Source organism: Corythoichthys intestinalis, chromosome 20, assembly GCF_030265065.1.
Source record: "Corythoichthys intestinalis isolate RoL2023-P3 chromosome 20, ASM3026506v1, whole genome shotgun sequence".
NCBI classification, from domain to species: Eukaryota; Metazoa; Chordata; class Actinopteri; order Syngnathiformes; family Syngnathidae; genus Corythoichthys; species Corythoichthys intestinalis.
Window position 1 is genome coordinate 17,645,632 of NC_080414.1, and position 12,414 is coordinate 17,658,045.

The 12,414-nt window shown below is 40.3% G+C and overlaps 2 protein-coding genes across 10 annotated transcripts in view; one reads left to right on the forward strand and one right to left on the reverse strand.

The window, feature by feature from the left end:
* Positions 1-176: 176 nt before the first annotated feature.
* nsun6 (NOP2/Sun RNA methyltransferase 6) lies at positions 177-8,332 on the forward strand. 2 transcript variants are annotated; one of them, XM_057824011.1, is made up of 11 exons: positions 177-473; positions 2,413-2,568; positions 2,652-2,740; positions 2,806-2,912; positions 4,409-4,562; positions 4,635-4,716; positions 5,941-6,060; positions 6,131-6,275; positions 7,165-7,310; positions 7,484-7,609; positions 7,685-8,332. In XM_057824011.1, exons 1-11 carry the CDS (start codon positions 399-401, stop codon positions 7,859-7,861), a joined length of 1,377 nt encoding a protein of 458 aa, XP_057679994.1. In that variant the 5' UTR covers positions 177-398; the 3' UTR covers positions 7,862-8,332. The 2 variants fall into 2 exon arrangements, with proteins under 2 accessions (XP_057679994.1, XP_057679995.1); XM_057824012.1 differs by having other exon boundaries at positions 7,165-7,244.
* cacnb2a (calcium channel, voltage-dependent, beta 2a) overlaps positions 6,618-12,414 on the reverse strand; it is a 65,987-nt gene continuing 60,190 nt past the window's right edge. For all 8 annotated transcript variants that reach the window (XM_057824002.1, XM_057824004.1, XM_057824005.1 and 5 more), the window contains 2 exons: positions 12,237-12,407; positions 6,618-10,802 (listed from right to left, as the gene is read on the reverse strand). In XM_057824002.1, coding sequence (XP_057679985.1) covers positions 10,209-10,802; positions 12,237-12,407 — 765 coding nt within the window. In that variant the 3' untranslated portion in view covers positions 6,618-10,208. The remainder of the gene's footprint in view (positions 10,803-12,236; positions 12,408-12,414) is intronic.

Sequence of the window (12,414 nt, forward strand, 5' to 3'; positions counted from 1 at the left end):
CACGACGTAGACGTTTTTCTTAAATTAATTTAGAAATATCAATAAAGCGGTTTCACGAAGCATAATGTTTTACACACTTTTAAAAATAATTATTTAGTTGCTTTTTTTTTAGTTTGCGTGAACGCGTAGTTGAGCAAACATCACAAGTGATTTCTTCCCTGTGACGTAAGCGGAAGTTATACCCACGCCAAAATATTGTGTTGTATAGTATTTTCTTGCGATAAAAGTGGACAGTTTAACATATTAGAAAGGCATTTTGTAAGATTTTTAAATTTAAGTTTGACTAGAATAGGTCTTTTTCAACATGAAATAAGAGTTTTTACTTTTTCCAGTTTTTGACGCTGTACGATGTCTTGACGCGTGTCTCTCAAGCTAAAATTGCGACAAAAACAGAATAAATGTCAGTCTTTCCGAGGATTTCGCTAAGACCGGAGGTCGCCGATTACCTGAAGGGAGTGTTTTTAAACAAGGAGGTATGTTTTTATGAAAATCTGTTAACATTTAACGATACTAAGAGAATAAAACATGATTATCCTTATGTAGTATCGGTTGACTAAACACGCTGGGGTTGTTTATGGAATCATGCAATTTTGGTGAAAGTGTTTTTATGTTAAACATTTGATTATTTTTTATGTTTAAATATGTGATCAGTTCAAGTGCACACAAAAAAACTTTTACATATATGTAATTGCCGTAATTTTCAGCCTATAAGCAGCTACTTTTTACCCCCATTTTGAATCCTGGGGGTTATAGGCAGTGTTGTTAATCTTACTGAAAAAAAGTAATTAATTATAGTTACAAATTACTTCTCCCAAAAAGTAATTGCGTTAGTAACTCAATTACCTGAATGTAAGAGTAATTAGTTACTTGGCAAAGTAATTGGTGATAATTACTTCTTTTTTTTTCCCTCATAAAAAAAAAAAAAAAAAAAACATTGGCCACACTATGTGAAGTTTTTTGTGAAGGTTTTTGGTACAATTGGCCCGAGCCCAATTCTTTACCCTAATTTACCCTTTACCCTGAATCAACTGTTAAAAGTTGTTAAAATTGCTCCCATTATTGCATTACTTCCCTTCTCTGTACTTTCGACATATGAAAGTTTTAAAACTGTTTCATCATTTAAAGATAGATTCAAGTCAAGATTTTGCCGATTTAGAAGTATTTTAGATAAAAAGTTACTTAGGTTCGCTAGGAAGGTTCTCTACAACAGAGCAGTCCTAAAAAGTCTACTGTTTTAAGATGGCGGCTGTCTACTAACGCATTTATTGCCATGTCTGTTATTTTGCATCTAGTTATATCTATATACAGTACATGTGATATCAACCATGTCTACCATATCTACCATAACATGCGGGCGTAGTTTGTAGGCTATCGGCTACAACATGTATTATTGGAGCTACCTAACATCGCGTTTGCTCGGCGTCACAACTTTCTTGCCTTCTCCCCACTCCTGCTCTGCTCTGTCGTCTCGGTGAGTCAGTCTCCCTCAGACTTTTCGACCAATATAGTAACGCATGCCTTTCCGTCCTCAGTAACGGTAACAGCGTTGCCAAGATGAGAAAATTAATTAGATTACCCACTACTGAAAAAAATAACGCCGTTAGTAACGCCGTTATATTGTAACGCCGTTATTAACAACACTGGTTATAGGCCAGTGCGGCTTATTTGTTGATTTATTTGGGTTAATATGTAACACTTTATTTGACAGCGGCGTGATATAACTGCCATAAGATCGTCATAATTATGATATGACATTATCATGGGCATTTATGAACGCTTATGACACATGTCATTAAGTGTCATCCGGCAAATTATTTCACTAACTCCATTTATGTGCTTTATACAGTATGCTGGGATCTTTTACATCCATTCAAAAGGGAGATAATTTGCCAGATGATGGTCTTATGACAGTCTTATGGCGTCACTGTCAAATATAGTGTTACCAAATTCCATAAATAGTAATTAATGAATTAACTAGAACAGTAACTGAAGAAATAATTGGCACAGAACATGAATTTAAATTTGTTATTTACATTTGTTGCGCTGCAATGCATGCTAGGAGGTATGTTGGATAACAACAGTCTTGACAGCAAGTGGCAGCAGAGGTTGACTGTCTCCCCCAAGAGAGCAGTGATGGCCAAATGAAGCTTCTTGAAGCAATGAAGCTTTGCAGCCAATTGGTTGAAATCTTCATGGTGGTTCATTTGTTCTTATGATGCCTCTGTCAAATAAAGTGTTACCGGTTGATATCTTTTGGTGTAAATATCCCATAATACAGTGAGGACAGCTGTGGCTTATTGTCCAGTGCGGCTTATCTATTAACAAATGCGGTGTTCGTGTCAAATTTGGTGGGTGGCAGCTTATATTCAGGTACGAAAATTACGGTATTCATATTCTTTTATTTATTTTCAGTTGTTGGCATCCATTGGCAAGCAGGAAGCTGAACGCCATTTCCAGACGCTTCTTTCCTGCCTGTCGCACCCTCCATCTTACACCTGCGTCCGAACCAATGTTCACCTGGCTTCGTTGGGGGAGATCCGATTAAAGCTTGGCGAGGAGCTAAAAAAGGCAAGATTAAAACAAAAAACGTAACGCTCAAAAACAAAACCCCATCAGTCGTAAAAATGACGTGTTTGTTGGCATTGGACTAGCAAACATGGGGATGTGAGGACGAGGAACTGGAGATTGTTGCTCATCCTGCAGTTCCAGATGTGCTGCTCATCCCTGTAGTCGGGCCCAGGTACGACAGGATCGTGTGTCTTAAATTTTTTTTCCCTAAAAGTGACTTATTTTTATTATTTGCAGATTAGTGCAGAAGCTCAGTTCTGTGGTGGTGGTTGGCACGCAGTGTGGCAACGCAGTACTGAGGGGCGCACATGTGTTTGCCCCGGGAGTACTCGCGTGCCCAAAGTGTAAGTGTCATTCTGTACAAGTTTCAGCGCAACTACTGAAATATGTCTCAAAAAGCTTGAATTCAAATGAGTTTATCCTGAATAGACGTCCAATCCATTTGATTAGTTCAAATGGATAGGACGTCTAAGGCAGCCAGGGTTTAATTTGTGCCGGATCCTGCCGGAACAAGATCCGGCACCTTTTGATTTTGGCCTCCCTATGTTCCGGGACTTATTTAGGCAGATAGGGCACCTCTCGTGTATAGAAAATAACAATAATATGTGGACTGGCAATTTCAGTGGCTCGTTCGTCGTCGCTCCAATTTCCAGTTCTTCCTTTGGGGAGGTGGTGTAGTGTATAAAAACACAGAGACGCCTCAGATGGATTTTGCATGGAGACTTTTATTAACTAAACAAAAACCAGCGGGGCAAAGTCAGCCAGTCAAGACCGTTCTCCCGTGCAACTCTCCTTTTTGCTCTCTCTTCCCCTAACGCTGGCCACTTCTTTTTCTATGCCAAATTAGCAATGTTGGTCACACTGAAACAAGACAGCGGCCCCTTGGGGATGCCAGTAACAATGTTGATCATAGAAATTTGTCATTTGAAAGAATCAGAGATTTGTTGATGCACTGAAAAGCTGGACCAACAAATCACGCCCCTGACATATAAAAAAAAAAGCGGCATCTGAAGAGCAAGCAGCCAGGTTTAAACGGTATTTCAACATGCCAAAAAGACAGTTACATTTACTGTCCTTTTTCAAAAAGAAGGAAGATGGTTCAAAACGTGTCAGAAAAGCAACAACCGGCAATGAGGGCAGCTGCAGCGATCATGCTAACGGGTGGAGTAGGAGGCTAGCGCTGCAGCAGCTAGCCAGGTTCACAGACAGCCAGCCAGCCAGCCAAGCTGGGGCAGGAGGCTGCTAACATGGCAGCAGCTGGTCAGGTTCAGCGGCACCCGGAGTGGGGGCCCGCTACAGTGTCAGCTGTCAGCCAGGTGGACCACTAACAGCCGGAGCAACAGGCCAGTACCCATATGGGAAATTCGGGTTTGGGCTGCACAATTTGTAAGGCGGTGGGAACTCTGGGGGCAGAGAAGACAGGGGAGGGGATGAAACTAGCAAAAGAATGGGTTTGTGTTATTTATTGTAATATCTGATTTTTTGTTATGTTTTACAAGTTAGACCTGTTGAGAAACTAATTCCAGACTGTGTACTATAAGTCCCACCTGTGGTTATGTGGGCAATTGCCGGTGTTGTGCAGAGTACAGCCTAAATAATTTTAAATTGTTGTCATAACATTTATACCATGGATATTATCTAAAATTGAGGCTTGTAAGTCCCACAGCATGGCAAGTGGGCATTTGCGTGTTGTTTTCAGCACCATTTTCTGCGTATGTTCCGGGACCTTTGCCCGTCTCGTCATCCCTGCGCTGTCATATGTACTTTGCGTTCCGGCACTTTATGATTTACAAATTAGGCACTGAAGGCAGCCAATGAGTTAAAAAGTTTTTCATTGCAGTCATGAAGGCTGGTGACGCAGTTTCGGTGTTCTCCGATGTTGAAGGAAAGTGCACCCGTGGAGCATTTGGCTTTCACGGAAAGACGACATTTGTGGGTAACGGAGTGGCAGAAAAGGACCGTACGGAGATTTTCGGTGCTGGAGAAACTGCCAGGTAGCCAAAACCATGATAATTGTTTGAAATTGCAAATTTGGTGAGCTGCGATTCACAATTTTTGTCTTTTAGGGGTGTCGGCGTTCGCATGACGGAGCCACTGTACTGGAGTCCATCCTTTGATGGAGTTTTACCACACTTGGCCTTTTTACAGGTAAGTTGGGCTGCAGATATCATTATTTAAGTAATTGACGAATCTATCTATTAGTTCGAATAATCGAGTAATCGGGTTAGGAACATTTAATGCGTTGCGGAATCAATTTTTGGATATGTAAAACAAAGGCTTGCTCAGATTGCACTTTCAAAACAGCGTTAAATGCGAATACAAAATAAAATTTCTGAGTGTTTTTTCAAAATAATTGCACTTTCATTTCACAAGTGCAATAAATGCATTTATCAATAAATTAAAATACTTGAGGTTAAAAAATAATAAATGGGGATCAAAGTACAACACAAGAACAGTTGGCTAACTTGCATAGCAAAAGTCGGCTAGCTAAAATGCTATAAAATGCTAATTTTTTTGTTTGTTTTTGTTTACAATGCTAATAATAAACATATTCCTACAAAAACTACTAAATATACCTTTAAGTTACAAAGCAATCATATTAGCTCAAACAAAACCTTACCTCATGTTGGTCCAGGGTTCCCCCAGAATTTTTCCATTCAAATTTAAGACTTTTTAAGACCTTTTCTAGACCACATTCAATGAAACGTAAGACCAATCTCACACCTATTCTGGCATACATTAATGAAATAATGTAAAAGAATCTGTCAGAATAACTAAGAATAACAGCATAAGATAGAGACAAGCAACAATCGCGCATCGTAAAGCTCCAACGTAATGCTGCATTTTCGAAAACGCGGAAATCTGTTTTTTTCCGACCGAAACAGTGCATGCAAGTCGGAGTCGGAGAAAATGAAAACTGATTTTACGACACAATATTCCATACTGTTTTGTCAGTTTACTTATTATACAGTTATTAGCTCTATCACACAGATAAGGCAGGGAAAAATTTAAGAGTTGTGAACAAAATTTACTTTTTCGAGTTTTTAAGACCCCGTGGGTAACCTGTGGTCTTAACAGGGAGCAGCTGGATTCAGCCATGTTAAATGAGTTGAGTCATATTTACTGTTGCCACTAGAGGGTAATGTATCCACCCAAATCAATAAAAGTGCATGCAAACTCTTTCAAAACAAACCATTACAACGCCACTTTATTATTATAACGAATAACGGAAGCAGCAAAATTTAATTCGAATCTTTTTTGTAATTGAATTACTCAAATTCATCGATTAATTGTTGCAGCACTACAGATAGGCATTGAAAAATTAATTCAAAATGTCATGCGAGATGTCAGTAAATCTGTTACTTCTGCCAGAACCTTCCATCTGTGGTGGCGGGTCACGTTTTAGGTCCTCGTCCTGGAGAGCGCGTCTTAGACATGTGCGCCGCCCCGGGCGGGAAGACGTGCCACATCGCCACCCTCATGAAGGATCGGGTACGCTGCAAGATGATGACGCTTTTTCCCTATCAATTCATCAATTATGTCACTATTTTTCTGTCATTAGGGTGAAGTGGTGGCTTTGGACAAGATCCGAAACAAGACCGAGCTGATTCGCAAGAATGCTAACATATTGCAGTTGCGTAGCGTCAAGGCGTTTTGCTTTAACAGCACTAAAGTTGTGAGCGAGGATGTCAGCCAAGACACGGAAGGTGACATTGTCAGCTTGCTTTCACCACCGTAAATAAAAAAACATACTCACCAATAGGAGTGGGAACCTCTTGGTAACTCACGATACGATTTGCGATACAAAGCTCACAATAACGATGATCTGACGATACTGCGATACAGCGATTATCGATACACTGGTCAGGAAATCATTCTAGAATATTCTACAAACGATTAATAAACAGAAAAACAAGCTTCTGCTGTGAATTGGAGTGAGTTTATCACTAGTAGACGTCCAATCCGTTTGAACTGGGAGGGTGGCAGCGAATGAACGAATGTTCATTCGCTGCCACCCTCCCAGTTCAAACGGATTGAACGTCCATGGCCGTCAGTGGCAGCCAATGCGGTAATTTTGGGCCATTCAAGGTCACTTACCTGTGCATTTTCAGTCACTTACTGTTGATTTTGGGGTATTTTATGGGTCACTTCCTGTTCATTTTGAGTTACAGAACAGCAAGTGACCTGGGAATCACCCAAATGAATAGGTAGTGACTCAAAAGGAAATGACCTGTAAATGCCCTAAAAAGAACAGCAAAAGACCTGTAAATGCCCCGAAAATCAGACCGAATGACTCTGAATGCTCTGGTTTTGAATGAACGACCGTTCCCAGTCTAAATGGATTGGGCGTCGAGCACCGTCAATGGCAGCCTTAGAGTTAATTGAGAAACTAATATGGTGGAAGATTTTGGTGGCAACTTGATGGTTCTTTTTTTTTTTTTTTTTTTTTTTTTAATATTGACACCTATTTAAAACGATATCTCGATTCTTGACAGGAGCATATCGATAACCTTTTGGGATACAAAGTATCACGATATATCATCATTTCGATATGTTGTCACACCCTTACTCACCAACTTGCTTTTTGTTCTCCAGGGCCGCCCTATCCTCCTGAGAGCTTCGACCGCGTGCTGCTGGACGCACCCTGCAGCGGCCTCGGTCAGAGACCCAACATGGCGAGTACTTGGACTCTTAAGGAAGTTTGCTCTTACCCTCCACTGCAAAGAAGCCTCTTCCACGCTGTATGTAGTTGCTACCCCACTTTTCAACACTAGATAGCAGTACAGTCCAAGGCTGGGAAAAATTATTTTTTTGATTAGAATCAATTAGTTGTCAATGAGGCCATTGATCAGACACATATGAAACACTGACAACATTTGAATAATTGTTTTCCCCCGCTGATTTCTACATGTAGGCGGTGCGTGCATTGAAGCGCGGCGGCGTTTTGGTGTACAGCACATGCACGGTGACGCTCGCAGAGAACGAGGAGCAGGTTGCCTGGGCTTTACGCACCTTCCCTGAGCTCACACTGCTACCTCAGGTAAGAAGAAAAAGAAAATTAGGACCATTTTAGTTTTCTCGCATGCATCATCTATTGATTCTTATGCCTCTTTAGGAACCCCGCGTGGGTGGCGAAGGCATGCCTGGCGCGGGGCTGTCCCCGGAGCAGCTCCGCCTGCTTCAGAGGTTCCGACCTGAGTTGAGCTGGGAGGTCGCCGCCGACATACCGCTCCCCTATAGGGCCGACGGCGACACCATCGGATTTTTTATCGCCAAGTTCCAGAAAAACTGACTGGACATGGTGTAATGCACATGTTACGCCAGTAGAGGGAGATGTCAGCATGTGATTGACAGTACAGTCGCCAAACTTGAACATTCATTACCATTGACGGCTATAGACGTCCAAACCATTTTGACTGCCAGCCCCTCCCAGTCGAAATGGATGAAACGTCTATCGCCGTCAATGGCACCGAGACAAGAACATTCTTTAAATGGAGGTATTGCGTCTCCGGGAGAATTTACGGCTGTTTGTGCAGCTGGCCGGATTCCCAGGAAAACACCGGCGCGCTCGGCAGCCAGCCTATTTTCAACTTTGGAGGTGACGTTGCCTTGACGACGGCCCCGTGAGTCTACCTCAATTTTTCAGGAGCGTTTTAAGAGCGAGGGGGAAGAAGAAGACACTATTTATAGATGTGGTAGCCTGGGTGTTTTCAAAATGCAATGCAACTATTTTAACAGTCACCACTGTTGAATAAACAATCAAAATCTGCATTACTCGTGAATTTGGTGTATTATTTTCATTTATCACAAGGGTGGGCAAAGTATGGCATGGTAGCACATCATTTACATGAATAAGAGTATTGTAATTTTTTTTTTTTTGTCAAATTTTTTTAATATTCTTTCTTTACTATGAATTCTCAAGTGATTCCGTAATTTATTCCAAACAAAAGCAAACAAATATTGGTAAAATGAAGGACTATATTTTTTTTAGGAAATAAGTCATTGGTTGATTAATTATAATTAAATTTAGTACTATTTTTTTTATATACATAAATTCGGACATTCAAAATCACTTTCACTAAATGAATAATCTATTTAAAAAAAAAAAATCTATTTAAAGCATTACATTTAGTGCCGCAACGATTAATCGAGTAAATCGAGTAATTCGATTAGAAAAAAGATTCAAATTAAGTTTTGCTGCTTCGGGTATTCGTTTAAATAAAGTGGCGTGGTTATGGTTTGTTTTGAAAGTGTTCGCATGTACTTTTATTGATTTGGGTGGATACATTACCCTCTAGTGGCAACAGTATGACATAACTTATTTCACATGGCTGAATCCAGCTGCTACCTGTTAAGAACAACATAAGCTAAGTTTTTGTTTGAACGTTTTTTTTTAATGCACTTGTAATTTAGTTTATAAGTGTATTTTGTTGTTTATGAGGGAATATGTGTTTGAATCATTTGTTAAGAGCATTTTTTTTTTTTTTAAACTTTTTTTAGCATTAGCATTTTATTGCATTTAAGCTAGCGGACTTTTGCTATGCAAGTTAGCCAGTTGTTCTTCTGTTGTACTTTGAGCCTTTTTTTTTTTTTTTAATACCGTTTGAGGCTCAGCTATTTTACATTTTTATGTCCCTTATTCAATTCCTCGATTATTCGAACTAATTAGTTCATCGATTAATCGACTACTAAAATAATCGATATCTGCAGCCCTAATTACATTGTCTACAAATGGATACAGGAAATGGTTGATCATAATTACATTCAATATTATTTTAAATATTCAAATATACTAATAAAATCAGATGATTAAATTTGATTAAAAGTAAACAATTTATTTAATTTTAAACATTACATCAATCAAAAGCTTCAAACTTTAAATTTATTCGTACCGGTATATATGCAGTAATTTATTATTTTATGAAGCTGAATAAAATCATTAATAGTCGTTTTGTTTGAAATAATCAGCTAATATAATGTTATTTTATTATAAATAAATTTAAAAAATGACCACAAATTGATTCATAAAATAATCCTTGTTCCATTTCTGACATAGCCTTTGCTTCCTGTCCCATTTTAAAAATTAAGCAGAAATTTTTGCCCACCCCTGACATACCTCCTTGACCGACTTACTGCATTTCCCAAAGCTATGAAAACACCAGCAAAGAACTTTCTCAAAACACAAACATGGCGACTCACTGCTCGAACATCTGAAAGGAAAAAAAAAACGTCATTCAACTGATTCCATGAACAAAACAATCATGCTTTTCTTTCTTTTTATCAAATATGCATATTTGTGAACATTCATGCATATCCATAAGGATCTATGCATAGATACACACATGTACATAGCGTGGATATCAAAAGTCTACACACCCTTGTTGAGATATAAATCTGTTATATAACTCATTGGCCGCCATTAACGTCCATCGCCGTCATTGGCAACCAACAAGTTATGAGGTGGAGCTATCTAAGAGGTATCCGATCCGAGCTCCCCAATTTTTTTGTAGACTTTTTCTTTTTATCCAGCGTCTGCTTGTATCTACATCATAGAAACGCTGCTATGAAAAATTGGAAGGAAGTGGTCATAAATAGGATGCTGTGGTTTGGAGGTGTAGCAGCACGGCTAAAAATCAAGTCTATTGGGGGATGTACGAGTCTCGGGCCCATTCCCCCGCGTCGCTCCTTTTGTTGGGCTCTCTGTCATATTGGTGGTGGTCCCGTGTCGGCCTTTGTTGTTGATGGTGGTGAGAGCGCTGCTTGTTGCGTTCATTGTGGTCCTGCTCGCGTTCTTTGGAGCGGTGGTGGTGGTGGTGATGGTGGTGGTTGTGATCCCGGTGGGGCTGAGGTTCGGCTAAGTCTTGCCTCTCCTCCTCCTCGGCTTGCTGCCGCTGGTGGAGGAGCTGAGTGTGAGGCTCTACATCCTTGCCCTCGGGGCTCTCAGAGTCCAACGTCTCCTGTCGGGGGAGGCCTCTGGTCCGGTGGTGGTGGTGGTGGTGATGGTGGTGGTGTCTGTGGTGGTGGTGGTTGTGGTGTTCGGTCCGGGTAGAGGAAGAACGGTGCTGGGAGGGAGGCTGTCCTCGACGGGAGGACTCGGTCCTGGCGGGGCGCTCCTCGGCGTCGGGTTCCTCAGGGTCGGCGCCGTCCTGGTTTTGATGATGGTGGTGGTGCTCCTCTCTGGAGCTCTTCCTTTCCACTAAAGCTTTGTCTGTTCGATGCTCTGAACCGCCACTCTGTTGTGGAATACAAGGAAAGTATTAGTCGACTCATGTTAGGATTAGAGTTGTCTAATAATGATTTTTTAATCGATATCCTGATATTGTCCAACTCCAAAAACCCGATATCAAACAGACACTGTTCTATATTCTCGTGGACTTACGATATTTATGGCTAATCTTATTGTGATGCCCCACTGGATGCTTTAATATTGATAAATGTAACAACTTCACTTTAATATATGATAATAATAATAATAATTAATAGTACCACTTTAAAATGCTTTTATTGGCGGCTATTATTGGCTACCCAATAAGATTGGACAACATGAGTTAAAATAATTTGATAACGAAACCCCACTTGATGCTTTTGTTTTTATACAATTTGTAAAAGTAGTTTAACTAGCAGGTCGCCATTGTTGTTGATGTCGCAGTGCAGTGACGTCACATACCCGGCATCCAGAGTATAACTCTAGTGACATAAACACGTCACCTGTACAACGCTTTCAATTTGAACCCGAGAGGAACATTAATTAGCATGACAGCACTATCAATATTTCACAAAATGAGCAGCAAAAGCAAAATGAACAGGAAAGACTGGTTGAGACGAGACGAGAGTAGGAAAACAAAAACGGTGCTTTGCCAAAATGTGCTACACCGGCGAAATCTGCTTCAAGAGGCGATTTTGAAATCCAAAGTACTACCGTGCACTTTCAGCTTGTTTTGTTTAGATGCATGCAGACAAAACATACTAAAGATGCCTTCAGAAAATACTTAAACATTGTAATATTAAATAAGGGTGGTTTAAATATGCTACGTGACTAATGTGGTTAACAGCTCAACAATGTGCTTCAATGCTACCACAAGAAAACACAATGCCTAAAAGTATGTGAGGGAAACACATCCAAAAAGTATTTTGAGGCAATGTAAAGGTAATAAAAGAGTCAATAAAAACACAAATAGTAAGTATTCTACACTTTTAACTGATGAGCGCATGTGTTGGACGTCTCGCCGTGTAGAAGGAATTGCAGTAACCCGATATTATTCGTAAAGTGACAGTGACGATCTCTACATCATCACCCAGAGTGTCCATTGCGCGCTTAAAACATGGCGCCCTCCATAGGTCAAAACACGAACTATTATAGATTTTTAAATCAATGGCAATAATTTATGTGTTTCTAATAACAAATTTTAGTAAAAGAGAACAATTGTGGCTTATTAAAGCCTACAAGTCTTGCAAGGTTGCCTTCAATAAATAACTTTTTTAATTTTAATACATTAAAAAAAATCACATTTTGTTTGAACCAATTAATCTGTCGTTATATTTTTGTCACTCAAACTTGGTGTAAAAAATTAAGATGTTCTCAGAGTTGCGATAAGCTTGTCATTTAGGAATGACAGTTACACCAAATAGCTTGTGTTCAAGTTCGAATGTGTCAGGATGTTCGGTACCTGCACGCCGGAGGATGAGGGCAGGGCGGCGGCAGGCATCTTGGTCGCCAGCGGGTCTGGGGCGTCGCAGCTGTTGGGATGAGTGCTCTTCCAATAGGCCTCCAGGTAGTCGGCCATGTGTTCGCACGCGTCCTCCAGCTGGTTCTCATCCAGGATGATGTCAAACATCTCCTGAGAA

What these genes read in the sequence shown, in the direction of transcription:
- nsun6 (XM_057824011.1), top strand. Translation starts at nt 399, where the DNA reads ATGTCAGTCTTTCCGAGGATTTCGCTAAGACCGGAGGTCGCCGATTAC. An exon ending in AGTACTCGCGTGCCCAAAGT is followed by an intron (nt 2,913 to 4,408) that starts GTAAGTGTCATT and finishes TTTTCATTGCAG; the next exon opens with TCATGAAGGCTGGTGACGCA. An exon ending in GGTGCTGGAGAAACTGCCAG is followed by an intron (nt 4,563 to 4,634) that starts GTAGCCAAAACC and finishes TTTGTCTTTTAG; the next exon opens with GGGTGTCGGCGTTCGCATGA.